Source organism: Bombina bombina, chromosome 3, assembly GCF_027579735.1.
Source record: "Bombina bombina isolate aBomBom1 chromosome 3, aBomBom1.pri, whole genome shotgun sequence".
In the NCBI taxonomy this organism is placed as follows: Eukaryota; Metazoa; Chordata; class Amphibia; order Anura; family Bombinatoridae; genus Bombina; species Bombina bombina.
The window spans coordinates 36,103,545-36,126,941 of record NC_069501.1 but is presented as its reverse complement, the minus strand read 5'-3'; the positions used below and the strand labels follow the sequence as shown (position 1 = coordinate 36,126,941).

The following is a 23,397-nucleotide window of genomic DNA, read 5'->3' as shown; positions in this document are numbered from 1 at the left end:
GGGCTGTAAACTTCTTAACGATGTTGCGCACAGTGGACACAGGAACATTAAGATATCCGGAGATGGACTTGTAACCTTGAGATTGTCCATGCTTTTCCACAATTTTTGCTCTCAAATCCTCAGACAATTCTTTGCTGCTCTTTCTCTTCTCCATGCTAAGTGTGGCACACAGAGACGCACAACACAAAGGTTGAGTACATTTTTCACCATTTTAACTGGTTGCCGGTGTGATTTCTATATTGTCAGCACCTGCTAATTGATACAGGTGAGTTTAATTACAAATTACAGGAGCATCACAAGCTTGGAATGCAATTATTTCTTACAATTTTGAGAGGTGCCAATAATTTTGTCCAGTCCATTTTTGGAGTTTTGTGTGGAATGTGTCAGATTTGGCTTTTTTCCCTTCTCTGTTTTTGAGTCATACCAATACAAACAAAAGAAATAAACATGAGAATACCTAAACATTTGTAATTGCAACAAGTGGTGCATTATCTGACAGAAATGCAGAGGTGCCAATATTTTTGGCCATGGCTGTGTGTGTGTGTGTGTGTGTGTGTATATATATATATATATATATATATATATATATATATATATACACATATACAGGAACAACAAAGGATTGAAGACTGCTGGATCAATTTCAACCAAGTGGTTTATTCAGGCATAGGTGATTGAACACTCAGTGGTATACAAGGTAAGGTGTCATAGATCTGACGCGTTTCGCGCATGTGCAATGCGCTTCATCAGAGATCATACAGGTGTGTTCAACTGGTGAAGTGATATACATTGTGTTAACCAATCAGGAGCGTTAAAATACATTTGACCAGGTGTTGGTCTTGTTAAGCATATTTTCTGTGACACATAAATAACAAGTGGTGTGGTTTGTACAGTGAATACAAATAAAGAAAACATTCTGTTGTGTTTACAAAGTGCATGCTTATCAAAACCTTTTTGCATAACATTGCTTATCAACTTATAATGATAAGGAAAAGGAATTATATGTATACATAGGTTATGCAAAGGATGTATAAAAGGAACTACCTAATTGTGATGTGAATGAGATAATGGTATAAGGAACACTAAGGAGCCATATAGCATGAGGAACTCATGTATATGTTTAACACTAAGGGAGCACGTTAAATGTGTAAGAAAATTATAAAAATTAATTAAAAAAATTTTTTTTCATTTATATATAGCGAGATAAACAAAACTAAAAATTGTGTTGCTGAACAAATGATAATCATGATAAAATTTGGTTACTTTTTTTCTTTTCTTAACTACTCTTCTATAAAAACACATATATATATATATATATATATATATATATATATATATATATATATGTATATATATATATATACACACACACAACTTTATTAGTGCCCTTTTTATAAATACAGAGAAACAGAAACATAACAATATAATCAATATAATCAATGTACATACCAATTAAAAATATCTAAATAATAGCCCCACAGACTAGCACTAATATTCCTTGTACTTACTATCCTCTCATAGGACATGTGCGCTCGGGCAGTTGCCTGCGCATGGTCTCGCTCGCTGGATAACGTGTACAACGGATCTGCAATAACAGGAGGAATATTAACCATGATGAGCCCAAACAAACCCGATAAGACGCACTAAAGATGTTATTGGAGACAGCATTGCTGCTTTATAAAAGCCTGCACAGATAAACTTAACAACACATAGGGTCAGTTTGGCTGCAATAGGTAGTTTTAGATAAAAATCTCATTATAAAAGTGACTAATATTTCCCAAAGGAGTAAAAGATCATTTATATGTGAGGGGCAATGAGTGACACTACCCTTGTTTGTGTGACAGGGGTTTAATGCGCAGCCCTCACAATAACATAGTCACTCAAGTAGACCAGGATACTAGTTAGTAGTGACACAGCACTTGGCTAACGTTTACCCTGTACATGAAACACAATGCGCACACAGGTTATAATCACTACATACTGCAAAGCAAAGTCATAATCACTCAGTGCAAGTCAGACAGTACAGGTCACACTAATTCCACACACGTTTCCCTCAATACAATTCACACTCACTCCATCCAGCTTCCACTCGGCACAAATTACACTCAGTACAAGATACACTAACAATATACATCTGACACTCACTCAGATCATATTACACTCACTGTGAATACAGAGTGCACTCACACATACTCTCTACGCAACCTGCACTTAGTATAAGTCACACTCACTGTGTATACAGCCTGCACTCAGTACAAGTCACACTCACTGTGTATACAGTCTGCACTCAGTACAATTCACGCTCACTGTGTATACAGTCTGCACTCAGTACAATTCACGCTCACTGTGTATACAGTCTGCACTTGGTACAAGTCACACTCACTGTGTATACAGTCTGCACTTGGTACAAGTCACACTCGGTATGCATTCAGCCTGCACTCAGTGCAAATCACACACACTCTGCATACAGTCTACACTCAGTACAAGCCACACTCACAATGTATACAGCCTACACTCAGTACAAGCCCCACTCAGTATAACGACTACACGTAGTGCAAGTAACACTCTGTATACAACTTACAGTGCACAAGTCAAACTAAGTGTGTATACAGCCTGCACTCAGTACACAACACACTCTGTATACAGCATGCACTCAGTACACATCACACTCTGTATACAGCCTGCACTCAGTACACATCATACTCTGTATACAGCCTGCACTCAGTACACATCCCACTCTGTATACAGCCTGCGCTCAGTACACATCATACTCTGTATACAGCCTGCGCTCAGTACACATCACACTCTGTATACAGCCTGCACTCAGTACACAACACACTCTGTATACAGCCTGCACTCAGTACACATCCCACTCTGTATACAGCCTGCACTCAGTACACATCATACTCTGTATACAGCCTACACTCAGTACACATCACACTCTGTATACAGCCTGCACTCAGTACACATCACACTCTGTATACAGCCTGCACTCAGTACACATCCCACTCTGTATACAGCCTGCACTCAGTACACATCACACTCTGTATACAGCCTGCACTCAGTACACATCCCACTCTGTATACAGCCTGCACTCAGTACACATCCCACTCTGTATACAGCCTGCACTCAGTACACATCCCACTCTGTATACAGCCTGCACTCAGTACACATCACACTCTGTATACAGCCTGCACTAAGTACACATCACACTCTGTATACAGCCTGCACTCAGTACACATCCCACTCTGTATACAGCCTGCACTCAGTCAGTACACATCACACTCTGTATACAGCCTGCACTCAGTACACATCACACTCTGTATACAGCCTGCACTCAGTACACATCCCACTCTGTATACAGCCTGCACTCAGTACACATCCCACTCTGTATACAGCCTGCACTCAGTACACATCCCACTCTGTATACAGCCTGCACTCAGTACACATCCCACTCTGTATACAGCCTGCACTCAGTACACATCCCACTCTGTATACAGCCTGCACTCAGTACACATCACACTCTGTATACAGCCTGCACTCAGTACACATCACACTCTGTATACAGCCTACACTCAGTACACATCACACTCTGTATACAGCCTGCACTCAGTACACAACACACTCTGTATACAGCCTGCACTCAGTACACAACACACTCTGTATACAGCCTGCACTCAGTACACATCACACTCTGTATACAGCCTGCACTCAGTACACATCCCACTCTGTATACAGCCTGCACTCAGTACACATCACACTCTGTATACAGCCTACACTCAGTACACATCACACTCTGTATACAGCCTGCACTCAGTACACATCCCACTCTGTATACAGCCTGCACTCAGTACACATCCCACTCTGTATACAGCCTGCACTCAGTACACATCACACTCTGTATACAGCCTGCACTCAGTACACATCACACTCTGTATACAGCCTGCACTCAGTACACAACACACTCTGTATACAGCCTGCACTCAGTACACAACACACTCTGTATACAGCCTGCACTCAGTACACATCCCACTCTGTATACAGCCTGCACTCAGTACACATCATACTCTGTATACAGCCTACACTCAGTACACATCACACTGTATACAGCCTGCACTCAGTACACATCACACTCTGTATACAGCCTGCACTCAGTACACATCCCACTCTGTATACAGCCTGCACTCAGTACACATCACACTCTGTATACAGCCTGCACTCAGTACACATCCCACTCTGTATACAGCCTGCACTCAGTACACATCCCACTCTGTATACAGCCTGCACTCAGTACACATCCCACTCTGTATACAGCCTGCACTCAGTACACATCACACTCTGTATACAGCCTGCACTAAGTACACATCACACTCTGTATACAGCCTGCACTCAGTACACATCCCACTCTGTATACAGCCTGCACTCAGTCAGTACACATCACACTCTGTATACAGCCTGCACTCAGTACACATCACACTCTGTATACAGCCTGCACTCAGTACACATCACACTCTGTATACAGCCTACACTCAGTACACATCCCACTCTGTATACAGCCTGCACTCAGTACACATCCCACTCTGTATACAGCCTGCACTCAGTACACATCCCACTCTGTATACAGCCTGCACTCAGTACACATCCCACTCTGTATACAGCCTGCACTCAGTACACATCACACTCTGTATACAGCCTGCACTCAGTACACATCACACTCTGTATACAGCCTACACTCAGTACACATCACACTCTGTATACAGCCTGCACTCAGTACACAACACACTCTGTATACAGCCTGCACTCAGTACACAACACACTCTGTATACAGCCTGCACTCAGTACACATCACACTCTGTATACAGCCTGCACTCAGTACACATCCCACTCTGTATACAGCCTGCACTCAGTACACATCACACTCTGTATACAGCCTACACTCAGTACACATCACACTCTGTATACAGCCTGCACTCAGTACACATCCCACTCTGTATACAGCCTGCACTCAGTACACATCCCACTCTGTATACAGCCTGCACTCAGTACACATCACACTCTGTATACAGCCTGCACTCAGTACACATCACACTCTGTATACAGCCTGCACTCAGTACACAACACACTCTGTATACAGCCTGCACTCAGTACACATCACACTCTGTATACAGCCTGTACTCAGCACACATCCCACTCTGTATACAGCCTGCACTCAGCACACATCACACTCTGTATACAGCCTGCACTCAGTACACATCACACTCTGTATACAGCCTGCACTCAGTACACATCACACTCTGTATACAGCCTGCACTCAGTACACATCCCACTCTGTATACAGCCTGCACTCAGTACACATCCCACTCTGTATACAGCCTGCACTCAGTACACATCACACTCTGTATACACATCACACTCTGTATACAGCCGGCACTCAGTACACATCATACTCTGTATACAGCCTGCACTCAGTACACATCATACTCTGTATACAGCCTGCACTCAGTACACATCCCACTCTGTATACAGCCTGCACTCAGTACACATCCCACTCTGTATACAGCCTGCACTCAGTACACATCCCACTCTGTATACAGCCTGCACTCAGTACACATCCCACTCTGTATACAGCCTGCACTCAGTACACATCACACTCTGTATACAGCCTGCACTAAGTACACATCACACTCTGTATACAGCCTGCACTCAGTACACATCCCACTCTGTATACAGCCTGCACTCAGTCAGTACACATCACACTCTGTATACAGCCTGCACTCAGTACACATCACACTCTGTATACAGCCTGCACTCAGTACACATCACACTCTGTATACAGCCTACACTCAGTACACATTACACTCTGTATACAGCCTGCACTCAGTACACAACACACTCTGTATACAGCCTGCACTCAGTACACATCACACTCTGTATACAGCCTGCACTCAGTACACATCACACTCTGTATACAGCCTGCACTCAGTACACATCACACTCTGTATACAGCCTGCACTCAGTACACATCACACTCTGTATACAGCCTGCACTCAGTACACATCACACTCTGTATACAGCCTGCACTCAGTACACATCACACTCTGTATACAGCCTGCACTCAGTACACATCACACTCTGTATACAGCCTGCACTCAGTACACATCACACTCTGTATACAGCCTGCACTCAGTACACATCACACTCTGTATACAGCCTGCACTCAGTACACATCACACTCTGTATACAGCCTGCACTCAGTACACATCACACTCAGTATACAGCCTGCACTCAGTACACATCACACTCTGTATACAGCCTGCACTCAGTACACATCCCACTCTGTATACAGCCTGCACTCAGTACACATCCCACTCTGTATACAGCCTGCACTCAGTACACAACACACTCTGTATACAGCCTGCACTCAGTACACATCACCACTCTGTATACAGCCTGCACTCAGTACACATCCCACTCTGTATACAGCCTGCACTCAGTACACATCCCACTCTGTATACAGCCTGCACTCAGTACACATCACACTCTGTATACAGCCTGCACTCAGTACACATCACACTCTGTATACAGCCTGCACTCAGTACACATCACACTCTGTATACAGCCTGCACTCAGTACACATCACACTCTGTATACAGCCTGCACTCAGTACACATCACACTCTGTATACAGCCTGCACTCAGTACACATCACACTCTGTATACAGCCTGCACTCAGTACACATCACACTCTGTATACAGCCTGCACTCAGTACACATCACACTCTGTATACAGCCTGCACTCAGTACACATCACACTCTGTATACAGCCTGCACTCAGTACACATCACACTCTGTATACAGCCTGCACTCAGTACACAACCCACTCTGTATACAGCCTGCACTCAGTACACATCACACTCTGTATACAGCCTGCACTCAGTACACATCACACTCTGTATACAGCCTGCACTCAGTACACATCACACTCTGTATACAGCCCTGCACTCAGTACACATCACACTCTGTATACAGCCTGCACTCAGTACACATCACACTCTGTATACAGCCTGCACTCAGTACACATCACACTCTGTATACAGCCTGCACTCAGTACACATCACACTCTGTATACAGCCTGCCTGCACTCAGTAGCACAGTCACCACTCTGTATACAGCCTGCACTCAGTACACATCACACTCTGTATACAGCCTGCACTCAGTACACATCACACTCTGTATACAGCCTGCACTCAGTACACATCCCACTCTGTATACAGCCTGCACTCAGTCAGTACACATCACACTCTGTATACAGCCTGCACTCAGTACACATCACACTCAGTATACAGCCTGCACTAAGTACACATCACACTCTGTATACAGCCTGCACTCAGTACACAACACACTCTGTATACAGCCTGCACTCAGTACACATCACACTCTGTATACAGCCTGCACTCAGTACACATCACACTCTGTATACAGCCTGCACTCAGTACACATCACACTCTGTATACAGCCTGCACTCAGTACACATCACACTCTGTATACAGCCTGCACTCAGTACACATCACACTCTGTATACAGCCTGCACTCAGTACACATCCCACTCTGTATACAGCCTGCACCAGTCAGTACACATCACACTCTGTATACAGCCCTGCACTCAGTACACATCACACTCTGTATACAGCCTGCACTCAGTACACATCACACTCTGTATACAGCCTGCACTCAGTACACATCCCACTCTGTATACAGCCTGCACTCAGTACACATCCCACTCTGTATACAGCCTGCACTCAGTACACAACACACTCTGTATACAGCCTGCACTCAGTACACATCACACTCTGTATACAGCCTGCACTCAGTACACATCACACTCTGTATACAGCCTGCACTCAGTACACATCACACTCTATATACAGCCTGCACTCAGTACACATCACACTCTGTATACAGCCTGCACTCAGTACACATCACACTCAGTATACAGCCTGCACTCAGTACACATCACACTCTGTATACAGCCTGCACTCAGTACACATCACACTCTGTATACAGCCTGCACTCAGTACACATCACACTCTGTATACAGCCTGCACTCAGTACACATCACACTCTGTATACAGCCTGCACTCAGTCAGTACACATCACACTCTGTATACAGCCTACACTCAGTACACATCACACTCTGTATACAGCCTGCACTCAGTACACATCACACTCTGTATACAGCCTGCACTCAGTACACATCACACTCTGTATACAGCCTACACTCAGTACACATCACACTCTGTATACAGCCTACACTCAGTACACATCCCACTCTGTATACAGCCCGCACTCAGCACTTCACACTCTGTATACAGCCTGCACTCAGCACTTCACACTCTGTATACAGCCTGCACTCAGTACACATCACACTCTGTATACAGCCTGCACTCAGTCAGTACACATCACACTCTGTATACAGCCTACACTCAGTACACATCAAACTCTGTATACAGCCTGCACTCAGTACACATCACACTCAGTATACAGCCTGCACTCAGTACACATCACACTCTGTATACAGCCTGCACTCAGTACACATCCCACTCTGTATACAGCCCGCACTCAGCACTTCACACTCTGTATACAGCCTGCACTCAGCACTTCACACTCTGTATACAGCCTGCACTCAGTACACATCACACTCTGTATACAGCCTGCACTCAGTCAGTACACATCACACTCTGTATACAGCCTACACTCAGTACACATCAAACTCTGTATACAGCCTGCACTCAGTACACATCACACTCAGTATACAGCCTGCACTCAGTACACATCACACTCTGTATACAGCCTGCACTCAGTACACATAACACTCTGTATACAGCCTGCACTCAGTACACATCCCACTCTGTATACAGCCTGCACTCAGTCAGTACACATCACACTCTGTATACAGCCTGCACTCAGTACACATCACACTCTGTATACAGCCTGCACTCAGTACACATCACACTCAGTATACAGCCTGCACTCAGTACACATCACACTCAGTATACAGCCTGCACTCAGTACACATCACACTCTGTATACAGCCTGCACTCAGTACACATCACACTCTGTATACAGCCTGCACTCAGTACACATCCCACTCTGTATACAGCCTGCACTCAGTACACATCACACTCTGTATACAGCCTGCACTCAGTACACATCACACTCTGTATACAGCCTGCACTCAGTACACATCACACTCTGTATACAGCCTGCACTCAGTACACATCACACTCTGTATACAGCCTGCACTCAGTACACATCACACTCTGTATACAGCCTGCACTCAGTACACATCACACTCTGTATATGCAGCCTACACTTGGAACAAGTCATACTTTATTCCTATTATACAGCCTACACTCAGAACACAGTCTGCACTCACTACAACTCGCCACCACATACCGTATAGGAAGTCATAGGCCCGGTTGGGTCGGTACCCGGTGCTGCGGGTCACCGTCTGGCTCATGGTGCTTTGAGCTGCGCTCAGTGTACACGTTACCATGGTGACCTGGGCGCGTCACCGTGAAGAGCGAGCATGCGTGGTGCGCGCCTCTCTCTACAAAGTGCTCTCCGAGAGAGACAACGCATTGGTACCAGTACGACAAGCAATGAGTTAATGTGACAACGTATGGGTAGTTTACAAGCAGCTAATTTGTCACAATAAGTCCCGGGGTATGTGGGAGCATTGACCAGTTGTAGGCTTGTGAAATGGTCTCAGGCATTTCCTTAGGCTTTTCAGGTTATACAAACAATACACAATATACAAGACTTGTGTTTAGTATAATAGGCAGCTGAGGGGCACATTCTGATCCAGGCAATACGCTGTAATACACTTCCCAGTTTTACCATTCATTACACTTGACTGCAGTATGGTAAATGACAGGCAGTCAAGCTGTTTGACAAGACATATATGTTATTTAATTTTTACCTGCTCAAGGGAATAAAAGGCATCTGCGTTATCTGTGTATTGGGTTCCTGATGGGTATCAAACTGATGTGGCTCATACAGGGGCTGCAGGGCCAAAAGTCTGATATCTAATGAGATCTGATGTGGTTATGTGGGGCAGAAGTCTGATATGACATCTGATGTGGGTATGTGACAGAGGGGCAGAAGTCTGATATCAGATCTGATGTGGGTATGTGACAGAGGGGCAGAAGTCTGATATCAGATCTGATGTGGGTATGTGACAGAGGGGCAGACGTCTGATATCAGATCTGATGTGGGTATGTGACAGAGGGGCAGAAGTCTGATATGAGATCTGATGTGGGTATGTGACAGAGGGGTAGAAGTCTGATATCAGATCTGATGTGGGTATGTGACAGAGGGGCAGAAGTCTGATATGAGATCTGATCTGGGTTGTGACAGAGGGGCATACATACGTCTGATATGAGATCTGATGTGGGTATGTGACAGAGGGGCAGAAGTCTGATATGAGATCTGATGTGGGTTTGTGACAGAGGGGCAGAAGTCTGATATGAGATCTGATGTGGGTATGTGACAGAGGGGCATACATACGTCTGATATGAGATCTGATGTGGGTATGTGACAGAGGGGCAGAAGTCTGATATGACATCTGATGTGGGTATGTGACAGAGGGGCAGAAGTCTGATATCAGATCTGATGTGGGTATGTGACAGAGGGGCAGAAGTCTGATATGAGATCTGATGTGGGTATGTGACAGAGGGGCAGAAGTCTGATATGAGATCTGATCTGGGTTGTGACAGAGGGGCAGAAGTCTGATATGAGATCTGATCTGGGTTGTGACAGAGGGGCAGGCGTCTGATATGAGATCTGATGTGGGTTTGTGACAGAGGGGCAGAAGTCTGATATGAGATCTGATCTGGGTTGTGACAGAGGGGCAGGCGTCTGATATGAGATCTGATGTGGGTATGTGACAGAGGGCAGAAGTCTAATATGAGATCTGATGTGGGTATGTGACAAAGGGGCAGAAGTCTGATATGAGATCTGATGTGGGTATGTGACAGAGGGGCAGAAGTCTGATATGAGATCTGATGTGGGTATGTGACAGAGGGGCAGAAGTCTGATATGAGATCTGATCTGGGTTGTGACAGAGGGGCAGGCGTCTGATATGAGATCTGATGTGGGTATGTGACAGAGGGGCAGAAGTCTGATATCAGATCTGATCTGGGTTGTGACAGAGGGGCAGACGTCTGATATGAGATCTGATGTGGTTATGTGGGGCAGAAGTCTGATATGACATCTGATGTGGGTATGTGACAGAGGGGCAGAAGTCTGATATGAGATCTGATCTGGGTTGTGACAGAGGGGCAGGCGTCTGATATGAGATCTGATGTGGGTATGTGACAGAGGGCAGAAGTCTAATATGAGATCTGATGTGGGTATGTGACAAAGGGGCAGAAGTCTGATATGAGATCTGATGTGGGTATGTGACAGAGGGGCAGAAGTCTGATATGAGATCTGATCTGGGTTGTGACAGAGGGGCAGGCGTCTGATATGAGATCTGATGTGGTTATGTGGGGCAGAAGTCTGATATGACATCTGATGTGGGTATGTGACAGAGGAGCAGAAGTCTGATATGAGATCTGATGTGGGTATGTGACAAAGGGGCAGACGTCTGATATCAGATCTGATGTGGGTATGTGACAGAGGGGCAGAAGTCTGATATCAGATCTGATGTGGGTATGTGACAGAGGGGCAGAAGTCTGATATCAGATCTGATGTGGGTATGTGACAGAGGGGCAGAAGTCTGATATCAGATCTGATGTGGGTATGTGACAGAGGGGTAGAAGTCTGATATCAGATCTGATGTGGGTATGTGACAGAGGGGCAGAAGTCTGATATCAGATCTGATGTGGGTTGTGACAGAGGGGCAGAAGTCTGATATCAGATCTGATGTGGGTATGTGACAGAGGGGCAGAAGTCTGATATCAGATCTGATGTGGGTATGTGACAGAGGGGCAGAAGTCTGATATCAGATCTGATGTGGGTTGTGACAGAGGGGCAGAAGTCTGATATCAGATCTGATGTGGGTATGTGACAGAGGGGCAGAAGTCTGATATGAGATCTGATCTGGGTTGTGACAGAGGGGCAGAAGTCTGATATGAAATCTGATCTGGGTTGTGACAGAGGGGCATACGTCTGATATGAGATCTGATGTGGGTATGTGACAGAGGGGCAGAAGTCTGATATGAGATCTGATCTGGGTTGTGACAGAGGGGCATACGTCTGATATGAGATCTGATGTGGGTATGTGACAGAGGGGCAGAAGTCTGATATGAGATCTGATCTGGGTTGTGACAGAGGGGCATACATACGTCTGATATGAGATCTGATGTGGGTATGTGACAGAGGGGCAGAAGTCTGATATGAGATCTGATGTGGGTTTGTGACAGAGGGGCAGAAGTCTGATATGAGATCTGATGTGGGTATGTGACAGAGGGGCATACATACGTCTGATATGAGATCTGATGTGGGTATGTGACAGAGGGGCAGAAGTCTGATATCAGATTTGATCTGGGTTGTGACAGAGGGGCAGAAGTCTGATATCAGATCTGATGTGGGTATGTGACAGAGGGGCAGAAGTCTGATATCAGATCTGATCTGGGTTGTGACAGAGGGGCATACATACGTCTGATATGAGATCTGATGTGGGTATGTGACAGAGGGGCAGAAGTCTGATATGAGATCTGATGTGGGTTTGTGACAGAGGGGCAGAAGTCTGATATGAGATCTGATGTGGGTATGTGACAGAGGGGCAGAAGTCTGATATGAGATCTGATGTGGGTATGTGACAGAGGGGCAGAAGTCTGATATGAGATCTGATGTGGGTATGTGACAGAGGGGCAGAAGGTTGATATGAGATCTGATGTGGGTATGTGACAGAGGGGCAGAAGTCTGATATGAGATCTGATGTGGGTATGTGACAGAGGGGCAGAAGTCTGATATGAGATCTGATCTGGGTTGTGACAGAGGGGCAGGCGTCTGATATGAGATCTGATGTGGGTATGTGACAGAGGGCAGAAGTCTGATATGAGATCTGATGTGGGTATGTGACAGAGGGCAGAAGTCTAATATGAGATCTGATGTGGGTATGTGACAAAGGGGCAGAAGTCTGATATGAGATCTGATGTGGGTATGTGACAGAGGGGCAGAAGTCTGATATGAGATCTGATCTGGGTTGTGACAGAGGGGCAGGCGTCTGATATGAGATCTGATGTGGGTATGTGACAGAGGGGCAGAAGTCTGATATCAGATCTGATCTGGGTTGTGACAGAGGGGCAGACGTCTGATATGAGATCTGATGTGGTTATGTGGGGCAGAAGTCTGATATGACATCTGATGTGGGTATGTGACAGAGGAGCAGAAGTCTGATATGAGATCTGATGTGGGTATGTGACAAAGGGGCAGACGTCTGATATCAGATCTGATGTGGGTATGTGACAGAGGGGCAGAAGTCTGATATCAGATCTGATGTGGGTATGTGACAGAGGGGCAGAAGTCTGATATCAGATCTGATGTGGGTATGTGACAGAGGGGCAGAAGTCTGATATCAGATCTGATGTGGGTATGTGACAGAGGGGTAGAAGTCTGATATCAGATCTGATGTGGGTATGTGACAGAGGGGCAGAAGTCTGATATCAGATCTGATGTGGGTTGTGACAGAGGGGCAGAAGTCTGATATCAGATCTGATGTGGGTATGTGACAGAGGGGCAGAAGTCTGATATCAGATCTGATGTGGGTATGTGACAGAGGGGCAGAAGTCTGATATCAGATCTGATGTGGGTTGTGACAGAGGGGCAGAAGTCTGATATCAGATCTGATGTGGGTATGTGACAGAGGGGCAGAAGTCTGATATGAGATCTGATCTGGGTTGTGACAGAGGGGCAGAAGTCTGATATGAAATCTGATCTGGGTTGTGACAGAGGGGCATACGTCTGATATGAGATCTGATGTGGGTATGTGACAGAGGGGCAGAAGTCTGATATGAGATCTGATCTGGGTTGTGACAGAGGGGCATACGTCTGATATGAGATCTGATGTGGGTATGTGACAGAGGGGCAGAAGTCTGATATGAGATCTGATCTGGGTTGTGACAGAGGGGCATACATACGTCTGATATGAGATCTGATGTGGGTATGTGACAGAGGGGCAGAAGTCTGATATGAGATCTGATGTGGGTTTGTGACAGAGGGGCAGAAGTCTGATATGAGATCTGATGTGGGTATGTGACAGAGGGGCATACATACGTCTGATATGAGATCTGATGTGGGTATGTGACAGAGGGGCAGAAGTCTGATATCAGATTTGATCTGGGTTGTGACAGAGGGGCAGAAGTCTGATATCAGATCTGATGTGGGTATGTGACAGAGGGGCAGAAGTCTGATATCAGATCTGATCTGGGTTGTGACAGAGGGGCATACATACGTCTGATATGAGATCTGATGTGGGTATGTGACAGAGGGGCAGAAGTCTGATATGAGATCTGATGTGGGTTTGTGACAGAGGGGCAGAAGTCTGATATGAGATCTGATGTGGGTATGTGACAGAGGGGCAGAAGTCTGATATGAGATCTGATGTGGGTATGTGACAGAGGGGCAGAAGGTTGATATGAGATCTGATGTGGGTATGTGACAGAGGGGCAGAAGTCTGATATGAGATCTGATGTGGGTATGTGACAGAGGGGCAGAAGTCTGATATGAGATCTGAGGTGGGTATGTGACAGAGGGGCAGAAGTCTGATATGAGATCTGATGTGGGTATGTGACAGAAGGGCAGAAGTCTGATATCTAATGAGATCTGATGTGGTTATGTGGGGCAGAAGTCTGATATGACATCTGATGTGGGTATGTGACAGAGGGGCAGAAGTCTGATATGAGATCTGATGTGGGTATGTGACAGAAGGGCAGAAGTCTGATATCTAATGAGATCTTATGTGGTTATGTGGGGCAGAAGTCTGATATGACATCTGATGTGGGTATGTGACAGAGGGGCAGAAGTCTGATATGAGATCTGATGTGGGTATGTGACAGAAGGGCAGAAGTCTGATATCTAATGAGATCTGATGTGGGTATGTGACAGAGGGGCAGAAGTCTGATATGAGATCTAATGTGAGTATGTGACAGAGGGGCAGAAGTCTGATATGAGATCTGATGTGGGTATGTGTCAGAGGGGCAGAAGTCTGATATGAGATCTGATGTGGGTATGTGACAGAGGGGCAGAAGTCTGATATGAGATCTTTTTTTTTTTTTTTTTTTTTTTAATTTATCTTTATTGACCAGTTCGGTATACAATTCATATAACATAGAAAGCACAGGGAAACAAATTAAAGAAAATCCAGAGGATGCAAAATTCTTATATATACAATACTATAAAACAGATAAAGATAATATCACCACATCTTTATATAGTCAAAATTTTGTACATGTCTTGTAACCAATTATAATCAGCGCAGCGTCTATGTAAATGCACCTCCTAACATTAAACCTTCAGAGAGAAGAAAAAAAGAAAGAAAGACGGAAAAGAAAAAGAAAAAATTTATAGCAGAATTCTATGTTGGAAATTTTCCAAGTAAACTTTTACAGTATCCCTGTATAGTTCCAGTAGCTATATTTCATACCGAATTTGAGTTTTCTAATAGACATAGTAAACAAAAAAAAACAAAAAAGAAAAGATAAACACACAATAAGGACAGACAATGAGACATAAAAAAAAAAGGTCCCCTCCCCTCTCACCCCTCCTTCACCTCAAATTAGATTCTTAAATTTATTTCTACTCATTATAAACCTAGAACTGACTATTCACTTTCCCCTTCCTTTTCTTTCTAGATTTGAGATATATTCAATACCATTCGTTTGGGAAGACATTTGAAAGAATCAATGTCTCAAAAAATTCCGATCTGCGAAAGTTGCGAACGAGTAGAAACTGAATAGCCAGTGGATAGGACAAAATAACTCTTAAAGAAAGCTTTGACCCTTTTCTCTTCTGAAGGAGCTATATTCAATTGTTCAAAAATTATCTGGGCATGTATCATATTTGTAAAACAGCCCATTGTAGGAGCTTTTCTGTTCTTCCAGTCTTTTAATATGAGATTACGACCAAGCATAATTGCCGTGTTAATAAGATTAATGTTAGCTCTATTGTGGTCCATATTGTAGAGAAAAAATATATGATTAGCTTGGATTTTTAACCTGACATCTAGTGCCTTGTTAAGCCAAAATTCCACTTTTCTCCAAAACTGGACTATTTTGGGACAGTTCCAGAAACAATGAATGATATCTGCACGAAGATTATTACATCTTGGACATTTTTCTGCAGTGTTCAAATACCATTTAGATAGTTTCCAGGGTGTCAAGTAAGAATTATTAAGTAATTTTATGTGTGATTCTTTCCAAGTTGACGGAATATTCGCACCTTGTACCCATTTGTAGCTTGCGATTAAAGATTCTGCAGAAAAATCTGTAAAGGAAATATTCCACTTCTGGACTAAGTTATCCCTAAACATTTGGGCCTGCTTATCCAGCATAATTTTATATAAAAGAGCTATGCTATGTTTGCCTAACTTGTAACTTACTATATATTTTTCAACTTCCCCCCAGCCATTCGCGTCTGGATTTGTTTTGTTAATTCCTGTTATATAATGTCTAATCTGAAGATAAGCAAAGAAATTCTTGTTGGATAAAGAAAATTCTCTGGCAATATCCTCAAAAGTTCTTATCTGAGACATATTATTTAGACATTGGTTTACATAGAGCAGACCTTTATGCATCCAAGTCTTATAGACTTCATAGGATAGTCCAGGTATAAATTGTGGGTTACCTTGTATCGGAAGAAATGGGGAAATCTCAAAATTGACTTTGAGCATTATATTAAGTTTTTGCCATGCTTCAATAGTATTAGATAGTGTCTTTAAATGTTTGATATGGTCTGGTAGTTGTTTCATCGGGCAATGTAATAGGGCTTTAAGGGAAAAAGGTGCGCTCAGATTTTCCTCTATAGATAACAGTGAGAGATAGTTAGCTTCTGATAGCCAATCAATTGCAAAACGGGCTAGTATAGCCATGTTATACTTTTTGATATCAGGGAAAGATAGGCCTCCTTCTTCCAGTCTTGGTGTAAGTTTGGCTATAGATAGCATATGTCTTTTGTTATTCCATAGAAATTTGGCGCATTCTGTGTTGAACCTTTTATTGTCATGAGACAGGATAAACAGCGGAATGTTTTGCATAATATACATCAGTTTAGGGAGTAAGATAGACTTAATAATCATTATTTTGGCAGATAAAGAAATAGGAAAGGCACTCCATTGTAAAAGTTTCTCTGACGCTTTTTTAAAAAAAGGATCATAGTTTAATCTGTACCATTGTTTGGGGTCGGCGTGAAAATATATTCCTAAGTATTTAATACTAAGGGGTTCTTGAAAGGGATGTTCTTGAAGACTATCTTTGTTTTTATTGATCCATAGAATTTCAGACTTATTCGCATTAATTTTATAGCCCGAGATAGAGCCAAACAGATCGATAATCTTTAAAGCTTGTGGTATATTTTTCTTTGTGTTTTTAATATATAAGAGCAGATCGTCCGCATATAAGGATAGTACAAGTTTTTGTTCCCCGAGCCTAATTCCTTGGAGCTCTTGGCGCATCATTATAGCCAGTGGTTCTATGGCCACATTAAATAGTAACGGGGAGAGTGGACAACCTTGCCTCGTCCCCCTACATAGTGTGAGTTTTGCAGTATAGCTACCGTTTATTAATATGTTCGATCTCGGATGGTCATATATAGTTTTAACAAATTTAAGAAATTGACCTGTAAAGCCAAATTGCGCTAACGTGGTGAACAGATGGTCCCATATTATAGCATCAAATGCCTTTTCGGCATCTATTGTTACTAACGCAAAATCCTGATTAATTATTCTTTTTTCCGAGAGTTTATTCCATAGATATTCTAATACTAGTGCTACCTTCCGTGTATTTTTGGTTGGGGATCTTTGGTGCATGAAACCCACCTGATCGGAATGTATAATAGGATCTAAACATATTTTCAATCTGTTGGCCATAATGTGGGTTAATAACTTATAGTCTAGGTTGAGCAGTGAAATAGGTCTATATGACTTAGGATCTAATGCCGATTTGCCCTTTTTCAATATCAGTGAAATTGTAGACTCAGAGAAATACTTTGACATATTTTGGCCCTCAATAAAATAACCGTTGAATAATTGTACTAATACATCTGTTATCTCCATTTTGAGAATTTTGTACATTTCTGCCGGAATTTGGTCTGGGCCCGGGGCTTTATTAAGTTTAGCATTTTTAATAGCTTCCGCTACTTCTTCTCGAGTTATTGGACTATTTAAATCTTTGGCCATTTCTTGTGCTAATTTAGGAAGGCAGATTTTATGCCAAAAATTAACTTTATTGTTGGCCTTTATTTCTTTAGCAGCATATAAATTTTGATAGAATTGGAAGAATACATTTTGAATTTTAGTTTGATCTGTTACTCTTTCTATCCCATCATAGATAGCCTCTATTACATTAGATTTTTTCTTTGTTTTATCTAATCTAGATAAAAACTTAGCTGACTTCCCGTATTGGCCTTTATATTTGGCACTTATCTTTAGTTCTTCCCAAGCAACTTTCTGCTTAATGAAAATATCCCTTTCTGTTCTGGCCCCATTATATTTATCTCTTAATCTCCTAGAAGGATTATTTATATATTTGCAATATGCATTCTGAACCTGCTTAGAGAGCTGATTTTCCCTTAACTGCAACTTTTTTTTTTTTGGATCATATATGCTTTGATCTCACCTCTTAGATAGGCCTTTGCGGTTTCCCAAAATATTTCAATTTTTTCCCTATGTGATCTATTTAGGAAAGCAAATTCTTTCCATTTATGTATTAACCAATTATTGAATTCCAAATTATTTACTAGATATTTTGGAAAGAAAAAATTATTTCTCTGGGGAAAATGTAAATGTATATCTAAGGAAATAATTGCATGATCAGATATCAAAATATCAAATATCTTAGTTTGAGTCTCTAGTTTAATCATGGAGCTAGATATCAAAAAGAAATCTATTCGAGATAAGGAACCATAGGTCTTCGAGTCAAAGGTAAAGGACTTCGTATCAGGAAATTGTAGGCGCCAGATATCATGTAATTTCAAGTTTTTGCATATTTGCTTAAATATTTTAGCCTTCTGGCCAGAGAAAGTAGAGTTCCTAGAACTAAATTTGTCTAAGAATTCTGATGGTATTAAGTTGAAATCACCCGCTAGAACAATATTCTGATCCATAAAATTAGTTAGCATAAAGACTAAACTATTCCAAAAGGTAGGATCTGCTTTATTAGGTCCGTAGACGTTGCAGATCACTATTTTAAAATCCTCGACCTGTAACTCAAGAAGGACCCATCTCTCCTTGGGATCTAGTGATACTTTTATAATGTTATATGTCAGTTTTTTATTTATTAGGATAGCTACTCCTTTTTTCCTTCTAGAACAGGGGGTGGCAATCACCTCCCCAACCCATTTACATTTGAGCTTGATAACTTCCTCTTGTTTTAAATGTGTTTCTTGTATTAAGGCTATATCAGGGTTGTGCTTACCCAATTGTCTGATTATTATTTTTCTCTTGATTGGGAAGGTGATGCCACCCACGTTCCATGATAACAATCTAATATTGCCCTTCATCTAATCAATATATTGTACCAGAATAAAGAAAGATTAAGGGGAAAACTAGAGCAAACTGGGGGGGGAAGAGGGGCGGAGGATAAAATAAAATTAACCCAAACAAGATAGAGCAAAAACAAAACAAGACAAGACAAGACAAGACAAGAAAAAAACAAAAAAAAAAAAACCAGAAGATTCCAAATAAAATGTAAACTAAGACTGGCATTACTAACTATTATGACAAACTCAGCAAAACGGTTGATACCAAAACACTGGAAAAACCATAGCCTCCCATCAGTTTCAGTTTGGAAAGACGCGACCTCTCAGTCACTCAAACTAGAAAAACACCACTACAACCGCAATAAACAGACAGAAGACTACCACTCCATTTGCTTCCTATGGGAAGAATACCTCAACCACACACAACCCCCACACACAACATAATGAATCCTACAATACCTTTTCTCTACATACCTACCTCTACACTCCATTGCTTGCAATCGACAATAGACCTTTCAGCCCCAACCGACTCTCCACCTATCTTCTCGACCTTACAACCCTTCTCTTTTCTACCTGCAGGAACCATGTAATCAGACTATATTTTACACAGTTAAATACCTAATTAGATACTTTCTTTTATTTAACCAATAACTATTCTCACCGTTGTTGACCCATAAAGGGTATCTTATTTATTATAAAAAAAAAAAAAAAGGGAATTACTTTTCTCTCTGTATGTCAATTAAACTTTCTTTGTTGTTCCCTTGTAATTATAGAATTAACAAAACAAAACAAAAAACGGACGCATATGTACCATTTTGCAAATTCTCATGTTTGTATTATTTATACGTTTTTCAATAAAGCATTTAAAATTAAAAAAAAAAAAAAAAACAAACAAACAAACAGAAGATTCCAAACAAAGATTATTTACAGCAGAAACCTTGTCAGGCAAAGCCTGGTACACTTTTGGCCGCAGAAGCGGCCTATGAGTTGACTTAGTAATTAACATTCTTAGCTCTAAGTATTTAGACACCACTTCCATTTTAAGCAACCGCAGTAGTACCCTGACTAAGAGACACAGATAAACTCTATTTTATAGCTATCCCAGTCCTCATGTAAGTGTTAGCTTGTGGTCTTTAAGATAGCCTTTAGCTTCTTCTATATTGTCTAATCTGACTATGCCTTCCTTTTCTTCTATAATAATTCTTGCAGGGTACACTAATTTTGCTAGGAAACCCTCTTTGATTAACTTGGTACAGAAAGGGGCCATTTCTTTCCTCCTGAAAGCAGTATCAGCAGAGTAGTCTTGGAACATTAAAATTCTATTATCTTCTATATGAAAATTATCTATTTTCCTATATAGACGAAGCATACTTATTTTGTCTTGAAAATTTAAGAACTTTATCAGGATTGGTCTATGTATGTTTTTACCATTTGCTCTGCTTCTAGGAGGACCCAATCTGTGGGCCCGTTCTATCGCTATTGGTAATTGGGAGTATTCTACCCCTAGGGCTTGGGGCAGTATTATCGCAGCAAAATGTAATAGGTCTTTTGAGTGATCTGACTCAGGAACGCCTATGATTTTTAAGTTATTCCGCCTTGAGCAGTCCTCAAGGTCATCTAACCTGGCAGTCAAGCTTATGTTTTTCTTTTCTAATTCTGAGATTTTTTGGGACTGATTGTTAGTTATATCTTCCACTTCTGAAATTCTGTCTTCTGCTTCTGAAAGTCTGTTAGCGAATACTTTTAATTCTGACGACAGACTAGAGATTTGAATCTTGATGTGTTCAAATTGTGGGAGAAAGATGTCACTGAGTTGGTTAATTAAGGGCTGTAGGTCTGTCTTTGGGCTTAGACCTTCGCTAATATTTTCAGTCATAATGTCAGATGTACGTGACCTTCTGTCCTTACTTTTTGGGGGCATGGTCTGAGGTGGTGTGCTGTGCAGGAGGAGAAATCTTTCCATACATTTCTCGTGTTAGTGAGGGCGGGGCAAAGGAAGGTCAAACAAAATTTTTTTTAAAAAGTGATAGGGGACAGTGAAAACAAGGAAAAAACAAATCTTAGCTTTTTTTTTTTTTTTTTTAAGGTTTTAGTGTTTGGGGAATGTGTCCCCAGGTGAGGAAATATATAAAAATTTTAATGTAGATTAAAAGTAAGAAAAAAGTGAACAATAATCTATGTGAGTTACGTGACCAGGCCCTGAAATAAATATATAGTAAAATAGTAACAGGAACAGAAGATCTGAATTTTTCTTATTTAACAAATGCCTTCAAATTCCCGCTTAGATATAATTATGGTTAGATTCTTACAAAAAATAGGAGCAGCTCTTTTACCACCTTATTACATTTCCTTATTGTCTAATCTAGTCAGAACATACAGCACATAATTACGTTAAGTCAGCATACATTCCCCTTCTTGGCTGGCAATATTCTACTACATATGTAACATTAGCAGTACATTATACTTAACATTGTATACTCAGTGCGCTCACTGTTGCAAAATTCAAAAAGAAACTTATAACAGGAAACTTTGAGACTTAAGTTGCAACACTTAGCAGCAACTGATAATATTCCTACACAGCAGTATAAATTTTGCTTTCTTGCTTTTAAACTCTAAGAAATAGCAGGATATAAATTAGAGCAGTATTTTCCTAGTTTTATATTCTTTGTTCCTGCAAAGAAAAAGAGGTTATAGGCCTTTTGACACAATTGCTTAACACTAAAAGGAGACCTAGCAGTGTAATCCTGCAATATTAATATGCGTATAGACATACATATGCATAGACTTCAAATAGATATAACCCAAATGGGAAGACAGAATGAGAGTAGCAGTAAAAAGTGCTTGGGAGCTTTAAGAGTTCTAGCCGTGCTGACTGCGACTTTTAGTGGGCTAGTATTATCTGCATGGATATTGCAGACCTTAGTGCCTGTAAAAGAAAGAAAAAGAAACCAAAGAATATATATATATGGATTCCCAGCAGGACGTGCTTTCTGACCAGCATGAAGTCCGACGGCCCCACTCTTATATAGAAGAAAGTTTTAATATTGCTGATATGTCAACACTGCTGGTGGTATGTCAGGATTGGTGGCAAGTTGGTGGCATTATAATAACCAGACTGTATTTTAAGAGTGTCTCTTTAAAGTTGACCAGCAGCCGGCTGGTTGCGTATATCCCAAATATCCCTGGAGATCCCTATTTGATAGGGGGCTAGTACGGATACAGTGTGTTGTAGCCCAAAAAAGACAGCATGAAACGTATCTTTTCTTACAGGAGCTAAATGGTGTAGCGTGGAGGATATAACAATGCCAAGATAGACAATCAGTCAGTATCACTTTTGGGGTGGAAATAGGCAACCAGTGTAACTTTTGAGGCAACAGATATTATTATAAAGACTTTCAGAGATCTTACCCTAGGACCAAGCGGTTGTATTAAGGCAGGTAGCATATGTACTCGACGTCCATAAGTGGCTCTCCCGGGTATTTCACGCTGTATCATCCAGAACTGGGAGGCGTTGGTAGCGGGACTTCAGTACTTCATTGGTGCCGCTGTCATAGCATACAGCCACCAGTAAGCCCCAGAGCAGAGATGTCCAGCGCCAATTTTACTCTACTGGTACTCTCGCAGACTGCGACTCACCGCGGGAGAGCTCCAGTAAGTGGGTGAACTGAATTGTCAGGTACAGATGCCGACAGCGTGG

At 42.1% G+C, this 23,397-nt stretch overlaps 1 protein-coding gene across 1 annotated transcript in view; it reads right to left on the bottom strand.

Moving 5' to 3' along the window:
• Positions 1 to 9,546, bottom strand: part of CFAP91 (cilia and flagella associated protein 91) — a 241,352-nt gene extending 231,806 nt beyond the window's left edge. Inside the window, exons 1-2 of the mRNA XM_053705787.1 lie at positions 9,456 to 9,546; positions 1,509 to 1,585 (exon numbers count right to left, since the gene is read on the bottom strand). Coding sequence (XP_053561762.1) covers positions 1,509 to 1,585; positions 9,456 to 9,519 — 141 coding nt within the window. The 5' untranslated portion in view covers positions 9,520 to 9,546. The remainder of the gene's footprint in view (positions 1 to 1,508; positions 1,586 to 9,455) is intronic.
• Positions 9,547 to 23,397: the final 13,851 nt, after the last annotated feature.